This window comes from Urocitellus parryii, chromosome 3 (assembly GCF_045843805.1).
Source record: "Urocitellus parryii isolate mUroPar1 chromosome 3, mUroPar1.hap1, whole genome shotgun sequence".
NCBI lineage: Eukaryota > Metazoa > Chordata > Mammalia > Rodentia > Sciuridae > Urocitellus > Urocitellus parryii.
Window position 1 is genome coordinate 117531005 of NC_135533.1, and position 23528 is coordinate 117554532.

General features: G+C 37.9%; 1 protein-coding gene across 1 annotated transcript in view; it reads left to right on the forward strand.

Annotated features, from left to right (window-relative positions):
- Depdc5 (DEP domain containing 5, GATOR1 subcomplex subunit) overlaps positions 1–23528 on the forward strand; it is a 163037-nt gene that overhangs the window by 52660 nt on the left and 86849 nt on the right. Inside the window, exons 19-25 of the mRNA XM_077796039.1 lie at positions 1051–1087; positions 2311–2431; positions 8047–8267; positions 9512–9715; positions 11885–12020; positions 13106–13203; positions 23354–23419. Coding sequence (XP_077652165.1) covers positions 1051–1087; positions 2311–2431; positions 8047–8267; positions 9512–9715; positions 11885–12020; positions 13106–13203; positions 23354–23419 — 883 coding nt within the window. The remainder of the gene's footprint in view (positions 1–1050; positions 1088–2310; positions 2432–8046; positions 8268–9511; positions 9716–11884; positions 12021–13105; positions 13204–23353; positions 23420–23528) is intronic.

A 23528-nucleotide genomic window follows, 5' to 3' on the forward strand; every position in this document is an offset into this window, starting at 1 on the left:
ATAAATAGGGCATAAGAAATTTACCTTAGAATTATACAATTTTTGAATGGGTGTGGTAGCACACACTTGTCAGCCTTCCTACTCTTGAGGCAGAGGCAGGAGGATTACAAGTTGAAGGTCAGCCTGGGCAACATAGCAAGACCCTGTCTCAAAATTTACAAAAAGGACTGGGGATATAGTTCATTGGTAGATCACTTGCCTATCATGTGTGAGCCTAAGTTCTATCCTTAGTAATGCAGGAGAAAAACAAAAAAGAATGTTATAACTTTCTGTATTAGATAAACATATAATAAGGCAGGGAGTGGGTATGTAAATCAGTGGTAGAGCCCATGTGTAGCATGCACAGGTCCTGGGGTCAATCCCCATTACTCCCAAACAAACAATAAAAGTGATAATGCTATCAGTTTTTCTCCTCCACCTTTGTACTCCATTTCAGCAAATTGGACAATGTTTGGAGTGCTCTGCTCTGGTAGGTGTAGACAGACAGGTGATGGTGTCATGGAGGAGGGGAAGCATGCAGGGTTCAAGGTGGGACCTAGCCAAGGTAGAACAAATATAGCAGTGGACTGAACATAAGTCTGAAAATTTGGGTTTGTATTTTGACTCTACCACCTGCTGATTGTATGACTTTGGCAAATTCCTTTTTCTTCTTTTTTTTTAAAATTTTTTTATACTTTTATTTTGTTTATTTTTTAAAAAATATAGTGCTGGGGATCGAACCCATTGCCTCACGCATGCTAGGCAAGGCTGTACCATTGAGTCACAACTCCAGCCCAAATTCCTTATTCTTTATAGAATTGAGTATACTCACCAGTTCCACCAGTGGTTGGGGTGGTAAGAATTAATCAGATTTGAGGTGGGAAGTAAAGGATCTTGAAAGGTCTGATGCGGTGTAAGGTGGGTGTCAGATCTTAGCTTCCTGCCTTCCCATCAGTTATAGGAAGGGTTGAGACATTGTCTTTGCCCTGGGGAGCAGCCACATATATACTATACTTTGTGAGATGTTCTATTCTGGCATAGGAGAGTGATTAAATCTTTTCAATTTTATAGCCTGCCTCTGAAAAAGCAAAAAATGGACGTGATACATGTGAGTATTTTTTATTAATTTTTAAATTTGTTTTAATTAGTTATACATGTCAGTAGAATGCATTTATGCACTTTGATATGTCATACATAGATGGGATATAATTTCTCATTTTCCTGAGTGTACCTGTTGCAGAATCATATTGGTCATGCAGTCACATACATACATAAAGTAATAATGTCTATTTAATTCTACTATCTTTCCTATCCCCAATCCCCTTCCCTCTCCTCCCATCACTCCCCTCTACCTAATCTAAGGTAACAGTATTCTTCTCTAGTGCCTTATTGTGAATTAGCATCTACATATTAGAGAAAACATTTGGCCTTTGGTTTTGTGGGATTGGCTTATTTCGCTTAGCATGATATTCTCCAACTCCAACCATTTATTAACAAATGCCATAATTTCACTCTTCTTTAAAGCTGAGTAATATTCCATTGAGTATACATACCACATTTTTTAAATCCATTCATCTCTTGAAGGACATCTAAGTTGGTTCCATAGTTAAGCTATTGTGAATTGAGCTGCTGTAAACTTTGATGTGGCTGTATTACTGTAGTATGCTGATTTTAAGTCCTTTGACATTTTTTGAGACCTTCTTTCATCACTTTTAGAAAGAGCTAACCCATGGTGACAAAATTATATGAAATTGCTTAAGAAAATTCACTGAGCAGTTGGGAGACCTGAATTCCCTTTGTGTCACCTCTTAGCCACCTTGTATTTTTGTCATGTCAATTGCAAGTTGGATGATGACCAAATCTTTTTTTGTTTTCCACAGGTCAATTGTAGAGATCAGGTAGAAAGTTTTAAAGCATTAAACATATAAGATGATATGTAGTTTTTAAAAAATAATTGTTTTTAGTTGTAGATGGACACAATATTTTTATTTTGCTTATATATTTCTTTGTGGTGCTGAGGATCGAACCCAGATCGAACCTCATACATGCTAGGCAAGTGCTCTACCACTGAGCCACAACCCCAGCCCTGGATGATGTTTTTTTAACGGGGATCACATAGGAATGAAATGCTACCAATAAGTTGCCTTTGTTTAGTTCTGTACTATTTCTTTGTTCTTTAACTTAAAAGTCATTTCATCTTAACAACCTTATCAATGGGTTATTATCTCCATTTTCTCAGAGGTAGATGATGAACCTAGTGTCTCACAGATGTTGGTGAAGAAATGTGTGAAATGTCTTTGGGTGACAGTTTGTACTATTTGTGTATTTCAGCTCTTGGGACTCCAAAAGAATCTGAGAATGCCCTTCCAATCCAAGTAGATTATGATGCCTACGATGCTCAAGTGTTCAGGCTGCCTGGCCCATCCCGGGCTCAGCGCCTCGCCACCTGCAGGTTTTCAGCTGATTGACTTGGGGTTTATATAAAAGTTATTTAGGAAAACCTGAGGTCTAATAGGGACCTTTGTGAGAGCAACCTTGAAAATGTTTTAATTAAAATTAGCCAAATAGGGGCTGGGGATGTGATGCTCAAGGGGTAGAGCGCTTGCCTGTCATGCGTGCGGCCGGGTTCGATCCTCAGCACCACATACAAACAAAGATGTTGTGTCCACCGAAAACTAAAAAAAAAAATAAATATTAAAAAAAAATTCTCTTAAAAAAAAATAAAATAAAATTAGCCAAATAGAAGCTGTGCCAGGCAGATCATTAGGGATTTGGTTTTCCAGTTCTTTGGCCTAGCCATTTTGTTTGCCATGAAGTAATGTCTTAAAATAAGAAGGTACTTAGGCTTTTTTTAATATTTTTTTTAAGCTGTACTTGGACACAATACCTTTATTTTATTTTTATGTGGTGCTGAGGATCGAACCCAGTGCCTTGCATGTGTTAAGCGAGTGCTCTACCGCCAAGCGGCAACCCCAGCCCCACCCCCACCTTAGGCTTTTTCTAATCAAAAGCAAACATTCATAAATCCCAGAATGATCGTCTTACTGGCCTGGCACTAAGATATATTCCTGGGCCCAGATTATTATAAGTTTATTATTGCAAGAACACATGAATTATATTTTTTCTGTGGTGTTTGGTTATATAGCAGTTTCTGATTGTGATAGAGCTAGATACAACAACTTTGATCTTGTATAAAGCCTATTTACCCCAAATTATAGATATGTATTTTGTATTTTCTTCATATACTTGATAGTCTTGTATTTTATGCTTATTTTAGTTCTTTATGTAGATTTTTAAAGTGAATGTATAAAATAGAAATCTAGCTTATTTTTTGTCCCCATTTGACCAGATCATACCAGTTTATTTTTCAGATTTCTTTCTTTTTTCCCCCTCTTCCTTCTCCCCTTCCCCTTACTCTTTTTTTTTTTTTTTTTTTTGGTACTGGAGCTCAAACTAGGACCTTGAGCATGTGAAGCAAGCCCTCTGGCACTGAGCTACATTCCTGTCCATATTTTTTAAAATTTTGAGACAGGGTCTTGCTAGGTTGCCAAGGTGGGCCTCAACTTGAGATTCTCCTACCTTGGTCTCCTGAGAAGCTGGGATTATACAGGCATGCACCTCTATTCCTAGCTCAGGTATCTTAAATCTGCAAATTTAAGCACAGCTGATTAGAAGGATATTATGTCTCTTGATTTTGGAGGCAAATGAGTTTATTATGACCACATGATTGCTTTTTATTCTTTTCCTTCATCCCATTGTAATATCTATTCCTGAGAATGTTTAGAGCTCAAGATAAGTTTGACAAACAGCTTTGCTACAAGTGAATGCTTTTTTTAGAGACAGGGGCTTTTCTTCAGAGTCTTTATATTAAAAGTTATTTTTTTAAACAGTACTGGGGATTGAATGCATGGCCTTGTACATACTAGGCAAGTGCTGTTTCATTGAGCTACATTCCTGATCTTTGTTTATTGTATTTTGAGACAGCATGTTACTAAGTTGTGATCCTTGGACTTGTGATCCTCCTGCCTCAGACTCCTGAGTAGTTGGGATTATGGGTGTTTGTCATCATGCCCGGTTGAGTCTTTATTATTTTGCTTAAAAATATTTTTTTAATAACTGGGCTGAGGTTGTGGCTCAGTGGTAGAGCACTTGCCTAGCATGGGTGAGGCACTGGGTTCGATTCTCAACACCACATATAAATTAATAAATAAATAAAGGTTCATCAACAACTAAAACAAAAAAATTAAAAAGAATTATTTTTTAAAAAACTTCTTTGTTTTAGTTGTAAATGGATACTTTATTTTTTTGTGGTGCTGAGGATCAAATCCAGTGTTTCATGTGTGCAGAGGCAAGCACTCTACCACTGAGCTATAATCCCAACCCTAATTTTAATTGTTTGAGATGAGGTCTCACTCTGTTGCCCAGGCTGATTTCAGACTGCTGGACTCAGGCAATGCTCCTGTTTCAGCCTCCCAAATAGCTGGGTCTACAGGGTGTACCACTACACTCAGCTATATAGGCTTGATTTTTTTTTTTTTTTTTTGTACCAGGAATTGAACCCAGTAGTGCTTAACCACTGAGAAATATCCCCAGACCTTTTCATTTTTTTTTTATTTTGAGACAGGGTCTTGCTAAGTTGCTTAGGGTCTTACTAAGTTGCTGAAGTGGGCCTTGAACTTTTCATCCTCCTGCATCATACCCCCAAATTTCTGAGATTACAAGTGTGTACCATTGTGCCTACTAAAGGTGGGTTTCAATACTGATTTTTTTCAATACTGATTTTTTTTCACTTATAAGCTAAGTAACTTCACATTCTTCATTTGTAAAATGGTGCTCTCTTATAGGTATGTTTGTAAAGCATAAATGAAATAATACATGAAAAATGTATCTAATAAATGCTAGCTATTATTTTCTAGGCAGAGAACTCAGGAATCTGCATTAACTGTCTCTGCCATGATTCTTATATATGTGACAATGTGAAAATGGTAATTCTTCCTAAGGCTTGAAAGTACCTGTAAACTTTTTATGCAACAGTGAATAGTACCTCAGAAGTCTGTGGGCATAGCCTGAGAGAACTCATAATTCAGAAATAATTTTTTTTATCTTAAAAATTCAATGACTTTCCCTTCTGTTCCATAATAAGAAGCTTCATTAATTGTAACTGTAAATACCAATGTAAGCTAGCAGAATGCACATTTCTCAGGTAAATGTGGAACATTTATAAGACAGGAAATATTCTGGCCATAAACCAAACCTTAAAATTAAAAGGACTGATGGCTGGGATTGTGGCTCAGTGGCAGAACGCTTGCCTTGCACGTATGAAGTACTGGATTCAATCCTCAGCACCACATAAAAATAAATAAAATAAAGGTATTATGTCCATCTACAACTAAAAAAATTTTTAAAAAATTAAAAGGACTGAAATGATACTGTATCTTATTCTCTAATCCATAATGAAATAAACCAGAAATTCTTAACAGAAAGATACTAGAAAATCCCCAAATATTAGGAAACCAAGTGCACTTTTAAATAATCTATGGGACACAGGTATAATTCCAGCAACTTGGAGGCTGAGGCAAGATGATTGCAAGTTCCAGGTCAGTCTGGGCAACTCAATGAGATCCTGTCTCAAAATAAAAAACAAAAAAGACTGGGGATATATAGCACAATAATAGAATGCTGCTGGGATCTATCCCCAGTATATAAAAAAGGGAAAGTCTGAAGTAAAATTAGAATTTTTTTTTTAACTGAATGAAAACAGAAATATAACATAAAGTTTGCATGATGCAGTTAAAACAGTTTAAGGGAACTTTATATATAGCACTAAATGCCTATGTGAGAACAAAAAGTAATGTCTCAAGTCAATAACCTCAATTTTCATTCTAAGAAACTAGAAAAAGAAGACCAAATTAAAATCAAAGCTTCCATATGTTTGATATGTCAAAATACATTCTATAGTCATCTATAACTAAAAAGAACAAATAGAAAATTAAAAAAAAAAAAGCTTGCAGAAGATAATAATAAAGATAGCAGCAAAATTTAAGGAACTTGAAGAAAGAAAAATAGCCCCTTTTGGCACTGGGAGTTGAACTCAGGGGTGTTTGACCACTGAGCCATACCCCAGCCCCATTTTATATTTAGAGACAGGATCTCATTGAATTGCTTAGAGCCTCGCTTTTTGCTAAGGCTGGCTTTTTTTTTTAACTCACCATCCTCCTGCTTCAGCCTCCTGAACTGCTAGGTTTACCCCTAACCTTTTTTTTTTTTTTTTTTGAGTACTGGGGATTGAACTCAGGGGCACTCAATTACTGAGTCATCCCTAACCCAGTTTTGTGTTTCATTTAGAGACAGGTTCTCACCGAGTTGCTTAGCGCCTTGCTAAGTTGCTGAGGCTGGCTTTGCAATTGTGATCCTCCTGCCGTAGCCTCCGGAGCCACTAGCATTACAGGCATGTGCCACTGTGCCTGGCTACAGACTGCTTTAATTGTTCTCTCTCTCATATGTGGCTAAACATATACTAGTATTCAAATATTTTACTTTTGAGCTGGGTATGACGGCACTGGAGATGTGGTTCAGTGGTTGAGCACCCCTGGGTTCAATCCCTGGTACCAAAAAAATTTTACTTTTGAAGCAATGAACATGTAGTCAGAATTTGGCTCTGTTTAAGCTCTGATTTAAGACAAAATTCTTCCAGGCTGAAAGAAACAGCTCTGATGCCAAGTGGGTAGTCCTATTGGTAAGATAATACTTTAATTGTAAGAGTTCACCTCCTTGTTAGGCTTCTCTCTTTTTCTTCTTTTCATCTTTCTATGTTTCTTGAGATTTATCTCCCTTAGGGAGTTATATGTTTTAATGAGTATATTGTTTTTAATGTTTTAATTAAGAAAATATTCAAACATGCCCAAATAGACTAGTATCGTGAACAATTATTGACATGTTGCCCATCTTGTTTTGTCATTTTTCCCCCACAATTTTGACTGGTGTGTTTTAATTTTTTTGGTGGTATTGGGAATTGAACGCAGGGGTTCTCTATCATTGAGCCATGTCCTCAGCCATTTTAATTTTGAGACAGATTTCTCTAATTTCCTTAGACTGACCTCAAATTTGTAATCTCCTGCCCCCAGCTTCTGGGATTATAGGCATACACCACCGTTCCTGGCTTACTGGAGTATTTTAAAACAAACACCAGCCCTGTTTCTCCACCTGAATGTACTTCAGTACATATCCCTAATAAAGAAGTTTTTGAAAATATTTTCACAGTACCATTATCTTTAGTATCAAAATTAATATCAATTCCTTAATCTTTCATGTCCATATTCAGATTTCTCCGTTTTCTCCAAAATTTTTTTTTGCAATTAGTTTGTTTAAATTAGGATCTAACCAAGATCCACACATTTCATTTGGTCATAATATCTCTTTTAGTGACATTAGAACATTTTGCTTTTTTTATTTAGCTAATTTTTAAAAAATAATATTAACTTTTCCTCTATTCTCTGAATTTTTGTAAACTGGCAGTTAGCTTTAAAAGCTTGATTATATTTCGGTTCCATTTGTAAGACAAGAAAATTTCTGAGCTGACACTGTGTATCTTTTCTTGTATCACCTGGCATCTTGTCCTATTATTCCACTTCTAGTGATGTGAGATTGATCAGTGGTGTCAGAATGGAGTAATCACTTCTTTACAATTGTGATCCCTGGATTTCTGCTATTTGAAAACTGGCATCTGTGTCTCCCCTTTCTTTCTTTTTTTTTTTTTAATTTTTAGTTGTAGATGAACACAATACCTTTATTTTATTTCTTTATTTTTACGTGGTGCTGAGGATCGAACCTGGGGCCTCGCGCGTGCTAGGCCGGTGCTCTACCGCTGAGCCACAACCCCAGACCTCTCCCCTTTCTTATACTACATATCAGACAGCTAAGGGCAACACCTCTGATCCATGACATTGGGTTTTCTTTGAGTAGAAAATACTTTCTTTAAGTACATTGAGTAGGTGATGGGTTTTGGAGTTTTAACTTGAGATAAGATAGGAGCCCTTGCTTGGTGGTGAGTTTTCTCTTACCTGGCAGGTCTGTGCGGGAACGGGAGAATCACAACCGCAAGAGTGCCAGCTCTTGTGATGTCTCATCCAGTCCTTCCCTTCCGAGCCGTGCACTACCCACTGAGGAAGTAAGAAGCCAGGCTTCTGACGACAGCTCCCTGGGCAAAAGTGCCAACATCCTGATGATCCCACACCCCCACCTGCACCAGTATGAAGTCAGCAGCTCCTTGGGCTACACCAGCACTCGAGGTGAGAGTGCTGAAGCACAGGCAGAGCTGGGTAAAGCTGGGGATAGTTTCCTTATTATAGTAGGCGTTGAGAGTGGCAGGGAGTGGTCAGATTGGGTAAAACATCCCTTATCTTAATTATTTCCATGTCAATGCAATGGGTGCTAATCAGATTAGGTGTTAGGTATGTGTGTATTATACTATTTTTTAAGAAAAACCTTTACTCTGTTTTTCTTCTTATTTCCATTTGGTTCTATAATTGTGTCATACTCAGAATGGAGATCATGCATGGAGATAATTGTGTACCAGGCCTGGAAGATATGTCATTTCTACCCGTGTTCTGTTAGCAGGATCTAATTCATATAACTTCAGTGCAAAAGCACAGGGAATTGTAATCATTTGGGATTAGTGAACAATTTATTAACTCTGCCAGGGTCTGCCCTTCTGGTTCACCAGAATATATGTATTTTTATACATATATATATAATTTATATTTGTTGAATGATTATACTGGGAATTGAAACCAAGAGTGCTTTACCACTGAGCTATGTTTGCACTTCTTTTTGTTTTTTATTTTGAAACAGGGTCTTGCAGAGTTGCTAAGGTTAGCCTTGAACTGACAATCCTCCTGTCTCAGCCTTCTGAGTCACTGGGATTATAGGTGTGCACCACTATTCCTGGCTTAAATATTTATTTTTATTGTTCCTTCCACATAAAGAATACACTTATCCTATCAGGTATGGTGGCACACACCTGTAATCCCAGCAACCTGGGAGTCTGAGGCAAGAGGATTGCAAATTTGAGGCTAGCCTCAGCAACTTGATGATACTCTTTCTCCAAATAAAAAGGACTGGGGATGTAGCTCAGTGGTAAAGTCCTGTTGGGTTCAATCCCTAGTATCCTCCTGTGGTCCCCAAAGAAAAATATACTCAACCTGTCCCTAATGGAAACAACTAAAGTCCCATTATTTAGTTATTGTATCTAGGTAAAAGTCCAAGGTCTCCAGGTGATGCGTGGTTTTCCCCTTTGGGTTTGTAATTCACTGGGCCAGTATTTCAAGAGTGAAAACCCCCTTCTTCTAAGTATTTAAAAAATTAAATATGTTAAATTTGTGTATGTTTTTTAGCAGTTTTACTCATTTCTGTCACTTTCTGACATTTATGATGTCTAAAATTCTTGTCAACCTCAGCTATTAGTACACCTAGTTTTGGTTTCATTGTGGTTCTATAATTTGTCTTTGTGGCTCAACTCCATGATAACTTTCAGATGTCCTGGAGAACATGATGGAGCCACCACAGCGAGACTCCAGTGCACCAGGGAGGTTCCATGTAGGCAGTGCAGAGTCCATGCTACATGTTCGACCTGGTGGATACACACCTCAGAGAGCGCTGATTAACCCCTTTGCCCCCTCACGGATGCCTATGAAGCTCACGTCCAATAGAAGACGTTGGATGCACACTTTTCCTGTGGGTGAGTTGGTTGCACAGGAAAGTGCCTTGAACTAGGAGTTCTTCGCCCCACTCTTCCATATTAATCGACTATGTGACTTTTGTTAAGTGCTTCTACTTTTCTGAACATTTGTCACCAGTGTAATGGGGATAAACTTGACAATATCAGGGGTTCTTTTGAGGATTCTTGAAGATGTATTTGGGAATAGGCTTTGTACCTCACTAGGTATATTAACCTAAGGACTCTTTTTTTCCCCCCTATTTGAAAAGGACTATGCTTTGCCACCTACTTTCTTTCCTAAGGCCTAAAGTCTCTTCATTCTTTTTTCTCTTTGTTCTCTCTGTATATTGATCTTATTGTCTTTGTTATAAGATTATGTCTTCTCTTAGAGGTTTCTGATAACTGAAGAAAAAAAGATATATGTGTGTGTGTGTATACATATATGTGTGTGTGTGTGTGTGTGTGTGTGTATGTGTATATATAATTATATATATACATTTGGTGTTGGGGATTGAACCCAGGGGTGCTTTACTATTGAGTTACATCCCCAATCCTTTTTATTTATTTTTTATTTTTCTAAATTTTGAGGTAGGGTCTTGCTAAATTCCTTAGAGCCTTGCCACATTGCTGAGGCTGTCCTCAAACTTGCATCTCCTATCTTACCCTTCCAAGTTGCTGGAATTACAGGCATGTACCAGTGTGTCCAGCTTTGAAGAAATTTTTTAAAAATTCCATTTTTTCCCTAGGCCATTCTTTTTTTAAAAAAAATACTTTTATTTATTTATTTTTATGTGGTGTTGAGGACATTCTTTTTGATCTGTCTTCTGTTGTCAAGAAGATGATGGCAAGGTTTTATAAAGCTGTAACTAAAATTAAACTTCAGATTAATCAGCTCTTACTGGGTTAAGAAGTAACATGAATTACCTCCATATTTTTTTTTTTGGTACCGGGGATTGAACTCAGTGACACTTGACCACTGAGCCACATCCCTAGCTCTGTTTTGTATTTTATTTAGAGACAGAGTCCCACTGAGTTGCTTAGCACCTCGCCATTGCTGAGGCTGTCTTTGAACTCTTGATCATCCTGCCTCAGTCTCCTGAGCCGCAGGGATTATAAACCTGCGCCACCGTGTCTGATGCTCCAGTTTTTTTTTTTTTTTTTTAAATGGAAAGCATCCTGCTGAATGCTTGGAAGTATCTGTTTTCTTTTTGCACTTTCTTTTACTGTTTAAAAGTTTAAAAAATGAGAAATAAATCTGGTTAATTTGATTAAAATTGGAGGTCATTCCCAAACCTCTTCTGCCCTCTTATAGCAGAGAAAAGATAATAAGAGATAATGAGACTACTTGCGTTTTTCTGCTGTCTTTTCTCTCCATGTTTTCCCCATTGGTTTGCTTTGAGATCTCTTGAGAGAACTTTCTTCTGTGACCCTCAACTCTTCCAGCTTCTGTGCTTTTTCCTCCTTGCACCCTTCACAGTTACTAAAACAACAATCTCCAAACAATGTTGACTTTGTTTTCATCCTCTTTTCCATCTGATTCTCTAATAGCTAAGGCCCTCCATTGCTAGGCTCCTCAACTTCGTCTCTCCTCAACTTCCTGTCTTCTTATTTTCCTCTTCAGAGACACTATCCTTTCCCAACTAAACTCTGATGTCATCTCTCCTACCCTTTTCCTTCAACCCCTGTTAATCTTGTTTAACACTTAGCTCTAAAATCTCTGTTTCTAGGAAGCTTATTTAAATAGATTTGGCTAATTCTGATCTCTCATGCTCTTTTTTGCACTTCAGAATCTTCTGCTTCTTAGAATCACTTGTTATTTTCTTAAGTATTAATAGAGTCATTTGATGTTTCATTCATGTTTTCTTCTCATTTAGTTTGTGTTAATTCTCCTGTACTTCTGTATTTCTCTGTATCTCTGTTGGCATGCATGAGACAGAGGCTTCTGAAATGTTAACAGATTAAGCAGGATGATAAACATGAGGTTCCTTAGTAGCACCAATCTTGCTTGGAGGGGGAGGTGTTCTTTCTGGGAACCAGAGGATTCCTTTTATAATGTTCTTTTGTGGTGTGCCCTTTGTTGAGTTTCCTAATACCTATATCCCTTTCGTTGGTAAGAAGGAAGATTGCCGTTAAGTACATAGAACTAACCATCAGGTGGGAATGATCCTTCGTGGTTCTTTGTCTGGGTAGGACCATCTGGAGAGGCCATTCAGATCCATCATCAGACCCGGCAGAATATGGCGGAGCTGCAGGGCAGTGGGCAGAGGGATCCAACTCACTCCTCTGCAGAGCTGTTGGAGTTAGCATATCATGAAGCAGCTGGAAGGTGAGAATGTGCACAGGGCTCTGGAAAGTAACCTCAGAACACTCTTGGCACCCAGGATAATGTGCAAAACAGACTACTCACAAAGTATCATGTTTATAAGACTTGAAAAGGTAATATGAGGTCTTCTTCAGCCACTTTCTGGATGAAATATAAAGCCAACAGCTTGACATTTTTGCCTGTGGTATTACCTAGACCCTGATTTAGGTTCATTTTGAGGTTGCACTTTGTAAACCTTAAAGATAGCTGTCTTTCAAACCTTAGTCAAGGATGCAAACAAGAGAGAAAAGGCTTTGAATTTGGGGTACTGAGACAGGTATATGCTGTCATTTTGGGCAGTGTCCCTGTGACTTGTCATTTTGATCACTAAGAAATTTCACTGTTGAGTTTAAAAGAAGTTAATGGGAAAAAAAATGAGATTAAGGCCTCATTTTTTTTATGGAAAAAGTCTTTTTGAACCAGAGTCTGAATGTGTTTATAAGGCATCTAAAGATAGTCAGTGTAGGAAGAAAGTCATTTAAGACTTGACAAGCATGAGCCCAGGTTATACTTATACTCACTGTTTCTGTATTGTTTGGAAACACTTGCAAAAAGTGGTCTTTGCCCCTACCCCCACCCCTACTTTTTGGTGCTAGGGATCAAACACAGGGCCTGGTGCATGCTAGGCAAGTGCAAACCCCTGCCCTCTTTGGCCTCTCTTTTAGTCACCTTGACATCTTGTGGGTTGGCTGAGTGCTCAGGGCAGGGTGTGGGCCTCTTTACCACATTAACCCTGGTGTACCTATTCAAACCTCTCACATGCATCCTTGTCAGTCAGAGGGAGGCAGAAGACAGAAAGGTCTGGTGGTCTAACATGGCTATGGGAAAGTGGGCAGAGTGCCAGGGGAGGAGGCCATAGCTGGCACACAATGAAGCATCTTCACCTGATGGCTAGAGATATGGATCCCAAGGATTGTCAGTCTCTGGGGCTAAATTTCAGGCCTGTTTCATGACTTCTCTACCTAACATCCCCACTGGGATATAGGGTAAGCAGGAGAAAGAGTTGATGATGTTCATTAAGCCAGGTGGCTGGGCTCTGTTCTCTGCAGGCACAGCACTTCCCGCCAGCCTGGTGACGGCTTGTCCTTCTTGAACTTCAGTGGAACAGAAGAACTTTCTGTCAGCCTGCTTAGCAACAGTGGTGCAGGTAACTCACCCAAGGACTAATAGAGTCAGTATGCTTGGAGCAGCTCACATCCAGAAAGTGATATGATGTCCAGGAAAGTCAGGGTCATGCCTATTTTGGGATCATTCAGCCACAATTTTGGGTGACCTGTTTAGAACCAGTGCTGTATAATATATGGAATTATAAATGGGCTACATGGTACATTTTTAGCTGGGAACATATTGTTTAAGCCTCATTTGTTGTCAGGGAGTCATGACTGAGGGCTACCTGATGTGAATGGAGGGCAGCACCAAGGCCAGGAATGGTCTCTGTTCTAGAGGAGCTTTCAGTTGTTGGAGGTCAGGAAACAAACCCATTCTCTTACAGTCAGGAGAGACTCCAAAGGGAGCAGTGTGGTTCCAATTATATGATCAAAAAAGAGAAAGGTGATATAGTTTTTAAGAGAAGTGAGTATGCATTTCAGGCACAAAGGGGTAGAATTTGGTTGAGTAGAGAGTTAGAACGTGAGGATTCCAAGTGCAGTTGGTAGGAACTTGGTTTTATTGTTTCTTGAATTACTTTTATATCCATTTTCTTATGCAGTCATCCCAGTAGAGCATAAATTACTAAATATATTTTACATATGGGTAACTTAATGCCTAGAGATATAGAGATGTTAAATTAATCTCTCATACCAACTACCAGGTATCTTGACTCAGATTGTTGTCCTCATTTGACCATTTTATTCAGAATACTTTTTAAAAAAATATATTTACTGCATCTATTAATAATAAAATAGTACATCTTGGAAAAATCTGAAAAATTCAAATAAGTGACATATTTTATCAATGATTTTGTACCCATAATAATAAGAAAATGTCACATCCTGGAAAAATGTAAATTGATGTCACATTTTTCTCTGCCCCTAATGATTGTTAAGGAAATGTCACATCTTGGCAAAATTTGGAAATTGTAAAATCAATAACATATTCTGAATCCATAGTGATGAGAAAAATTGCAATAAAAGATAACCCAGAGAAAGCTGCATTAGAGCTTTCTCTCTGGAGATTGCTAAATATATATATATATATATATATATATATATATATATTTTTTTTTTTTTTTTTAAATTTTTATGTGGTGCTGAGGATCGAACCCAGTGCCTCACATGTGCAAGGCAAGTGCTCTATCACTGAGCTATAACCCCAGCCCCTCAGAGTACTTTTTAAGGGTACAGGGGAACATAAGATTGGATAGGCAGAGGCAGTTTCTATAGAGCCTCAGAGGATAGGTATTATGCAAAATGAGTGTGAAAACATTACAAGTGGAAAAAATGGAGCTGCTATTTCATGCTTTAATATTCTGTAAGCAAACTTGCATTTCATATATTTGGTTTAAGGAAGTTGTAGTGAAAATAAGTTTTATAAAATTTGTTAATGATGATTTTCTTCATTTATTGGTAGATTTTTTCAGCAGTATTCCTAGAGACCTATGGCTGAGGCTTGGAAATGGGGTTGGCATTACAAGAATCCCAAATGATTAGAAATTCATTCATTCATTAATTCACTTTAAATGAGAAAACTCATTTAATTCATTTCATTAACTTTTTGGTACTGAGGATTGAACCCAGTAGTGCTTTACTCTGAACTATGTCACTAGTCCTTTTACTTTGTTATTTTATTTTTTAAAAAGAATTTTAACTTTTATTTTATTCTTTTTAAAAATATTTATTTTTAAGAAGTATTTGGATACAATACTTTTATTTTATTTATTTATTTTTATGTGATGCTGAGGATTGAACTCAGGGCCTCACATGTGCTAGATGAGTGCTCTATCGCTGAGCCACAACCCCAGCCCATCTTTTTTTTTAAAATGTGGTGCTAAGGATTGAACCCAGTGCCTTACGTGCTAGGCAAGCACTCTATCACTGAACTATAGCCCCACCCCTACTTTATTATTTTTGAGATGGGGGTTTTGCTGATTTGCTGAGGGTCTCTCTAAGTGACTGTGGCTGACCTCAAACTTGTAGTCCTACTGCCTCAGCCTCCCAAGTTGTTGGGATTATAGGCATGTGCCACTGTGCCTGGTATTCTTTTCTTTCTTTATATATTTGGTACTGGGGATTGAACCGTGGGGTGTTTTACCTCTGAGCTATGTCCCCAGTCCCTTTTTATTTTTTATTTTGAGACAGGGCCTCACTAAGTTGCTCAAGGTGGTGACCTCACACTTGGTAATCTTCCTATTTCAGGCCCCCAAGTATTTGGGACTGTAGGCATATATCACTGTGCCTGGCTTCATTGATTTTAAATGAGAAAACCAATTGAATACAAATTTGGTGATAAAAAAAATACTTAAAAATGTTATCTTGGGGGCTGGGGTTGTGGCTCAGTGGTAGATCGCTTGCCTGGCATGTGCTAGGCCCTGGGTTTGATCCTCAGCACCACATAAAAATAAATAAATAAAATAAAGGTATTGGATCCAACTACAACTAAAAAATTTAAAAAAAAATGTTATCTTGCTGCCAAACCAGTGCTTTCAGAATGTTAATAAGGCATGTTTTTAATGCTTTGCTAAACCAAAGAGCCTTTTTTTTTTTTTTTTTTAGGAATTCATAGTTTGAGCTACCTGTGTTGTTTGGGGTAGAGTTCCACTGCTCTGGGGCTCCCTAGAGTATACCATCAGCTAGTTTTTCTGGTGACCTGAAGTAGGGAGAATTAATTAGATTGAGGTGGTAGCAGCACCAAGATGTATTCAGACTAGTGTTGTGATTTAGGGTAGCCTAGATGATTCTCTATAAGTATCTTTTGGAATTTTGCAGTCTATCCTGGGGAAAAGAGTGAGCTTTCAAAGAATCGTTATTTGGGAATGGTTGTGGAAGATCCTCAGATGATACCATCATGGAATCCTCTCAGGTTCCCTGGTGCACACACAGGGAAAAAAAAAAAAAAAACATTTGCTGTAACCTGCACCTCTGGTTTTGCCTCCTATCTCTTGGGCTCCTGAATTGTGGGTCTGCCTAATTCTGGACTTGGATGACTCCCAGATGCCTCATCCTTAATGTGTTTTCAACTGAATTCACATCTAGCCATCCCCCAACCCACCCTTCCTTCTCTGTTGCCTCTTTCTTCTGACATTGGCTCATCTACTTTCTCACTGCTTTTGTTCAGGTTCCTATGGTCTGGCCAGGATTATAGCAGTAGCCTTCTAAATGATCTTTCTCAGTTCTTGTCTGTTCTGATTCATCTTCCATACTGTCACCAGTGAGATATTTCCAAATGCAAATATGATCATCTTTCACTTCACAAATAGAAACCCTTCAGTGTTTCTTTCTTTTTTGGCAGTGCATAGATTGAACCTAGGACTTCATGCATGCTAGTCAGCTACTCTACTACTGAGCTATATCCCTAGCCCTTCAGTGGTTCTTCATGATTTGTAATGCTAGCCATTACTTGATTCCTGCCTACCTTTGTATTTTCATCTGCCTCCACTTCCTTATAGCATTGCATGTTAAAGAGTACAGGTTCTAGAATCTTAGGACATGAGGCCTGAATCTACCTCATGAGCACTGAGTCCCTTGGGATAGTTACCTAACCTCTGTATAAGTCAGTTTTTTCATTATTATAATACTTATAATATTAAATGTGATGATCCACATGCATGCTTAAGATAGTGCCAGTAACACATGGTGTGTGTTCATCAAATATGTACTATTATTGTTATTGTATGACCATATTTTATATTCTAGCCATTGCTTGTGATCTCTCAAAAGAACTATGTTCTCATATTCCTTTACATAGTCTAGTCCTTCTGTATAGAATATGCTTCTTCCTTGTCTTCAGTCCCTGATTCTGTAAGGCACTCAATACGTCCACTCAATCTTTATGGTCCAATCATAACTCCTCCATGAACCCCACCCTAGTGGTTCCCTTTCTTCCTCATGTCCTCCCAAGAGATTTTAGACATGTTTCTGCAACTCCTTGTGCACAACCCAACTTATTTCTCTAAACACCATGATGTCACTGTTTCCATGTTTTTTTCCCCACTAGACTGAGCTTATCTTTACTCACTTCCCTCTAGTGTTTTGCACATTTATTGACAATAGAATCCCTATTTCAAGACCCAGATGTTATATGTGAAAAGCATTTGAATAATTCACAGAATTATTTTTTAATTGGTATTTGAGTGTTTGCTTATATATCTAACTTCTTATTAAGATTGTGGACTCCCTTCAGTTATTTTAGTCAGTGTGATATAGTTAAGTGGTATTACCCTTAACCTTGCCCAGTCCCCTTATGGTCTGTACCATATGTTCAGAGGGGGACAGAGAACATCAGGAGTTAGACTGTAGCCACGTGGGAACTGAACTCCCATCTTTGACACTGGCTACCTGATCAATTATGTTAGTAAGTCAGAAATAATTTAGAAAAAATCATCCTAATTTTTCTTGCCCTGTGCAACAACCAGTGTTTCAGTCATTTATTTTTTTTTTTTTCCCTGCTGCTACAACTAAAGGAGCACACCACAACAACTGTGGAAGAGGAAAGGTTTATTTATGGTCTCACAATTTCAGAGGTCTCAATCCATAGACAGCAGACTCCATTCCTTGGGCTCATGGCAGAAGAATGTGGCAGAGGGAAGCAGCTCACATGTTGATCATAAAGCAAAGAGAGATATCTCCACTTACCAGATACAAATATATACCCCAAAGCCACACCCTACCACTTCAGGTGCCACTCAGTTAATCCTTATCAGGGGATTAATTCACTGCTTGGATTAAGACTCCCATAATCCAATCATTTCTCTTACAAACCTTGCATTGTCTCACACATGAGCTTTTGGGGGACACCTTACCTCTAAACCATAACAACCAGTTAATATCAGATCTGTCTTAGGCTATGTGAACCCTACCTTCACCAGTCCTAGCATGGTACAAAGTCCTGCCATCTTTTATTTGGATATAGTAGTTTGCTAACTGGTCTCAGCTTTCTCCTTTGCCCTTTCATATATTATATTTTCTTTTTTAAACATTTTTATTTGCAGACGGACATAATAACTTTATTTATTTATTTTTTTATGTTGTGCTGAGGATTTAACCCAGTGCCTCCCATGTGCTAGGTGAGTACTCTACCACTGAGCCACAACCCCAGCCCTCATATATATATTATATTTTCAACACAGCAATTTGGAGTGAGCATTCTAAAATAGAAGTCAGATTTTGAGTTGGTAGAGTGCTTGTCTTATATGCACAAGGCCCTGGGTTCAATCCCCAGCACCATAAAAAAAATAATAATAAATAAAATAAAAAGGGCTCAGAGGGGTGCAAGTCTGTAATCCTAGTCGCTTGGGAAGCTGAGGCTGGAGAATCGATCCCCAATTCAAAGCCAGCCTCAGCAATTTAGCTAGACCCTAAACAACTCAGCAAGACCCTGTCAGAATTCTTCATGTATCCTATCAGAATTCTTCATGTATCCTCCCTACCTAATATTTCTCCTTATCATCACTTGACACACTAGATTTTTTTTTTTTTTACTTTTATATTCTTATTGTTAGATCCATGAGGATGAGGATTTTTGTTTTACTTATGGCTGTACCTCTAGAGCTTAAAACAGTTCTGACACATGGAGATAGTTGGTAGACATATGGTAAAGTAGATAGTTGAGTGAATGCTAGAAGCCTTAGGTAAGCTTTTTCTCACTGAAGCATGATTTAATTTTTCTTCTAATGCTTTTCTTAAACCTTGTTGAACAATTAAACAGGATTTGTTTCTTCAAGGACTTGGGCATTCTTTTTTTAAAAAATTTTTTTAAGCATTTATTTTCTAGGTGTAGATGGACACAACACAATGCCTTTATTTTTATGTGGTGCTGAGGATCGAACCTGGGTCCTGCCAGTGCTAGGCAAGCGCTCTACCGCTGAGCCACAATCCCAGCCCTTGGCATTCTTTTTAAGTAGCTTTCTTTACAAACTGTCCTCAATTTTCATGGAATATGGTTTGCTATCTTCAAACTGTTAACCCTCCCCAAAATGTTTATTTAACTCTATCCACTGTGCTAAGTTCTGAGAAGAAACAACATCCCATGTAGCTGGAATTACTGGTATATACCATTGTGCTGGTATATTTTAAATTTACATATAAGATACCAAATTTCCAGACCTCAGGGTGCTCTGGCTTGTCATTCCTTTGGGATTCTACTTGAAGCAGCTCCCATGTAGAGTAGCAGCTATGAAAGGAAAGCCCTCTGGATCTCTACTAAATTAGGATGTGTTAGATGGGGGACTGTGCTGCAATGAAAGTGACATGGATCCGAGCCTTTGAGTTGAGCTTTCAGTATTTGCTGAGCCTCTGTTGCTGTTGCTCCTACTTTTTTCTTTCTCCTTTGTCTTCCTTCCTTCCTTCCTTCCTTCCTTCCTTCCTTCCTTCCTTCCTTCCTCTGCCCTTTTCCTCCTCCTCCTCCTCCTCCTCCTCCTCCTTCTTTTTTTTTTTGTGGTGACGATGATCAAATGTAGGTCCACAAGCTTGATAGGCAAACACTCTACCTCTGAAGTACACCTATAGGGAGCCTCAGATTCTTTTTTTTTTTAAACTATTTTTTTTAATTTTTAATATTTATTTTTCACTTGTTGGCGGACACAACATCTTTGTATGTGGTGCTGAGGATCAAACCCGGGCCGCACGCATGCCAGGCGAGCGCGCTACCGCTTGAGCCACATCCCCAGCCCCAGATTCTTTATCTACATAATGAGCGCAAAGATCCTCACTCATCTGCCCCTCACAGAATAGTTATAAGGAACAAATGTACGTTGGGTTCATTTAGGGTAAGATTGCCATATAGAGTCCTTGTTTTGGAATGAGGTGGAATGGAGTGTAAGCATACATCTGGTTCACATTTCATTTATTAACAAAAAGAAGAAAAAACCAGAAAAGACAAAAGAAAACCTCATGTGTGACTCTACCTTTACCTCCTCAGACTTGACAGATCACACCAAACCCAGATACTTAAGTATGATTCAAATTTTCTTCTGCATTTGAACATGATTCATGAATCCTGACTCATAAGAGTAACATCTCTGTGGGTTTCTCTCCTGACTGTTGAATTTGGTTTTGAGTGTGGTTGGTGGTGGCCTCAGAGCCGTGCCCTTCACTTATTTTTCACTGTGGTCCCCAGCAGGGACCAGAGCATTGCACAGATTGTTTCCTTTCCTTTCTGTTTCATTTCTACCTTCCTTCTTCTCTTTCTTTCCCCTTCCTTCTTTCCTTCTCTCCCTCCCTTCCTTCCTGTCTTTTTTTTTTTTTTTTGGTACCAGGGATTGAACCCAGGGGTGCTTAACTCCACATCCCCAGCCCTTTTTTATATTTTATTTAGGGACAGAGTCTCACTGAGTTGATTAGGGCCTTGCTAATTTGCTGAAGCTGGCTTTGAACTCAGGATGCTCCTGCCTTAGCCTCTTGAGCCTTTGGGATTATAGGTGTGTGCCACCCGGCTCTTCCTGTTTTTTTAAAAACATTATTTGGCAGTATTGGGGATTGAACCTAGGGCTAATCTGCCATTGAACTATAGCCCAGCCTTTGTTTTTTTTTTTTTGAAGTAGTAGTAGTAGGGTGCTCGGCCACTGAACTATGCCCCCAGTCCTTTTTATTTTTTAGACACAAGGCCTCACTAAGTTGCCAAAGATAGTCTAGAACTTGCTAGCCTCCTATCTCAACCTCCCATGTAGCTGGAAATACTGGTATATACCATTGTGCTGGTATATTTTAAATTTACATATAGTAAAATTTTCTCTTTTTAGCATATAGTTCTATGAGTTTGATAAATTCAGAGCCACATACCCATCAACAAATACATCAAAATATAGAACTTTTTCATGAATCCCCAGAATTCTTTCTTGTTGCCTTTTTATTTTTTAAATTTTTTACTTAAAAAATATATATGTACACATACACACATATGCATGCATGCACGCGCACGCACACATACGTGTGTGTGTGTGTGTATATATATATGTATGTATATATTTAGTTGTAGTTGGACACAATGCCTTTATTTTATTTATTTTTATATGATGCTAAGGATTGAACCCAGTGCCTCGCACGTGCTAGACAAGTGCTCTACTGCTGAGCCACAACCCCTTTTTATATTTGATCCCTTTCCTGTCTCCTAGCAACCATAAATCTATTCTCTGTCCCTCTAGTTTTATATTTCTCAGCATGTTGGAATCATACACTGTGTAGCTCTGAGTCTGGCTTCTTTCACTCATCTAATGCATTTGAGATTCATCCAGTTGTTGCATACATCAGTAGTTCATTACTTTTTATTTCCAAGTAGTATTCCATTGTGTGGATATAGTGCAGTTTGTTTATCTCTTCACCATTTGAAAGACATTTGTGTTTTTTTACAGGTTTTGGCAACTATGAATAAAGCTGCTTTAAACATTGACATAATTTTGCATCAACAAACTTTGTATGAGCATAAGTTTTCATTTCTCTTATGTAAAGTCATATTAGTGGGAGTAAGTCATACAAACTGTTTTCCTAAGTGGTGTATCATTTAGTATTCCTACCAGCAATGTATAAGAATTTTCGTTGCTCCACATCTTTGTCAGTAGTTGCTATGATTAATTATTTTTTAAATAATTTTTTTTTAGGTTTATTTTATTTATTTATTTTTACATGGTACTGAGGATTGAATCCAGTACCTCGCAACTGCTGGGTGAGTGCTCTAGTGCTGAGCCACAACCCCAGCCCTGATAAGTCATGGTTTTAAAATATTTTTTTTATTTTTAGTTATGGTTGGATACAATACCTTTATTTTATTTATCTATTTTTATGTGGCCTCACACATGCTAGGTGAGTGCTCTACTGCTGAGCCACAATCCCAGCCCCGATCAGTCATTTTTAATCATTAATTTTGGTGTATAGAGATATCTCGCTGTGCTTTTTTATTTATTTATTTTTTTTGTAGCTGTAGATAAACAGAATGCCTTCATATTATTTATTTATTTAAATATTTTTAGTTGTCGATGAACCTTTATTTTATTAATTTTTATATGGTGCTGAGAATCAAACCCAGTGCTTCACACATACTAGGCAAGCACTCCACCACTGAGTCACAACCCTAGCCCCTATTTTATTTATTTTTATGTGGTGCTAAGAATTGAACCTAGTGTCGCATATGCTAGGCAAATGCTCTACCACTGAGCTACAGACCCAGCCCCTCATTGTGCTTTTAATTTGCTGTTTCCTTAATGACTAATGATGTTGAATACGTTTGTATGTGCTCATTCACCTTCATTTATCCCATGATAAATTGTCTGTTCAAATCTTTTACCCATTTATTCAGTGGGTTTGAGTTTTTGTGGTCTTGAGTTGTGAGAGTTCTCTGAATATTCTGGATATAAGTTCTTTCCCAGAGAACATGATTTGTGCATGCTGTCTCTCAAGCTTGTTTTTCCTAAGATTTCACAAGGAATTTATAAATAGTTGTTCTCATTATAAAATAAGATTCAAATAACACAAAAGGATTTAGAGTAGAAAGCACAGGTTCTCTTTTACTTTCTGCCATCTTTAGCTTTCTTTTTTGGGATAACCACTGTTGATAGTTTGTTGAGGATCTTTTCAATTCTTTTTATGGTACTATAAGTACTATTATGTGTTTTAAAATTAGTTTTATTACTTTTTAGTCAGTAAGTAGCATTTCAAAGAATGTCTGTTTTCCTTTTCAGCCCAGTTGTAGGTAGAATTATTGTTATTCTCTTAAAATAGTGAGTTTTGATGTCTTATGTCATATTTTAGAAAGCCATGATTTGGGGAGGAATTCTAGTAGATAAAGATGAATTATGAGTGGACTAAATATAAATAGGTCTTTTTAGATTTGCTAAAAATTACTGTGATTAGTTGAAATGATTTCGTAATGTGTTCATTTTCTTTAAAAAATTAGTGGGTTGCTTTGCTAAAAAGTCTCATTTGGCAAAGAATGATATTAATAAAACCTTAAAGTTCTGATTCGTTCCCAAGTTTTATTTTGTTCATTTTTTCTTTGATCCTTTTGCACTATTTGAAATCCTTAGCCTAGAATTGACAGTTAGTTATCATTTTTATTTTTAGCTTGAATTTGGAGCCTTTTAAAACTATAACTGTGAGAACTCTTTTGCAAAATGAGCTTCATTCAGACAAGCTGTTTTTATCTTTCCATAGGTACAAATCCTAGGATTCAAAATAAGGATTCTCTAGAGGACAATGTTTCTACCTCTCCAGACCCAAGTAAGAGGGGGCAACTGCTAGCAGGAGGTGGATGTTAGGGTTTATGGGATGTTCAGAGCATGAGGAAGCAAGAAAAAGCCCTGTGGGAAGAGAATGGTTTAGAAGTCCA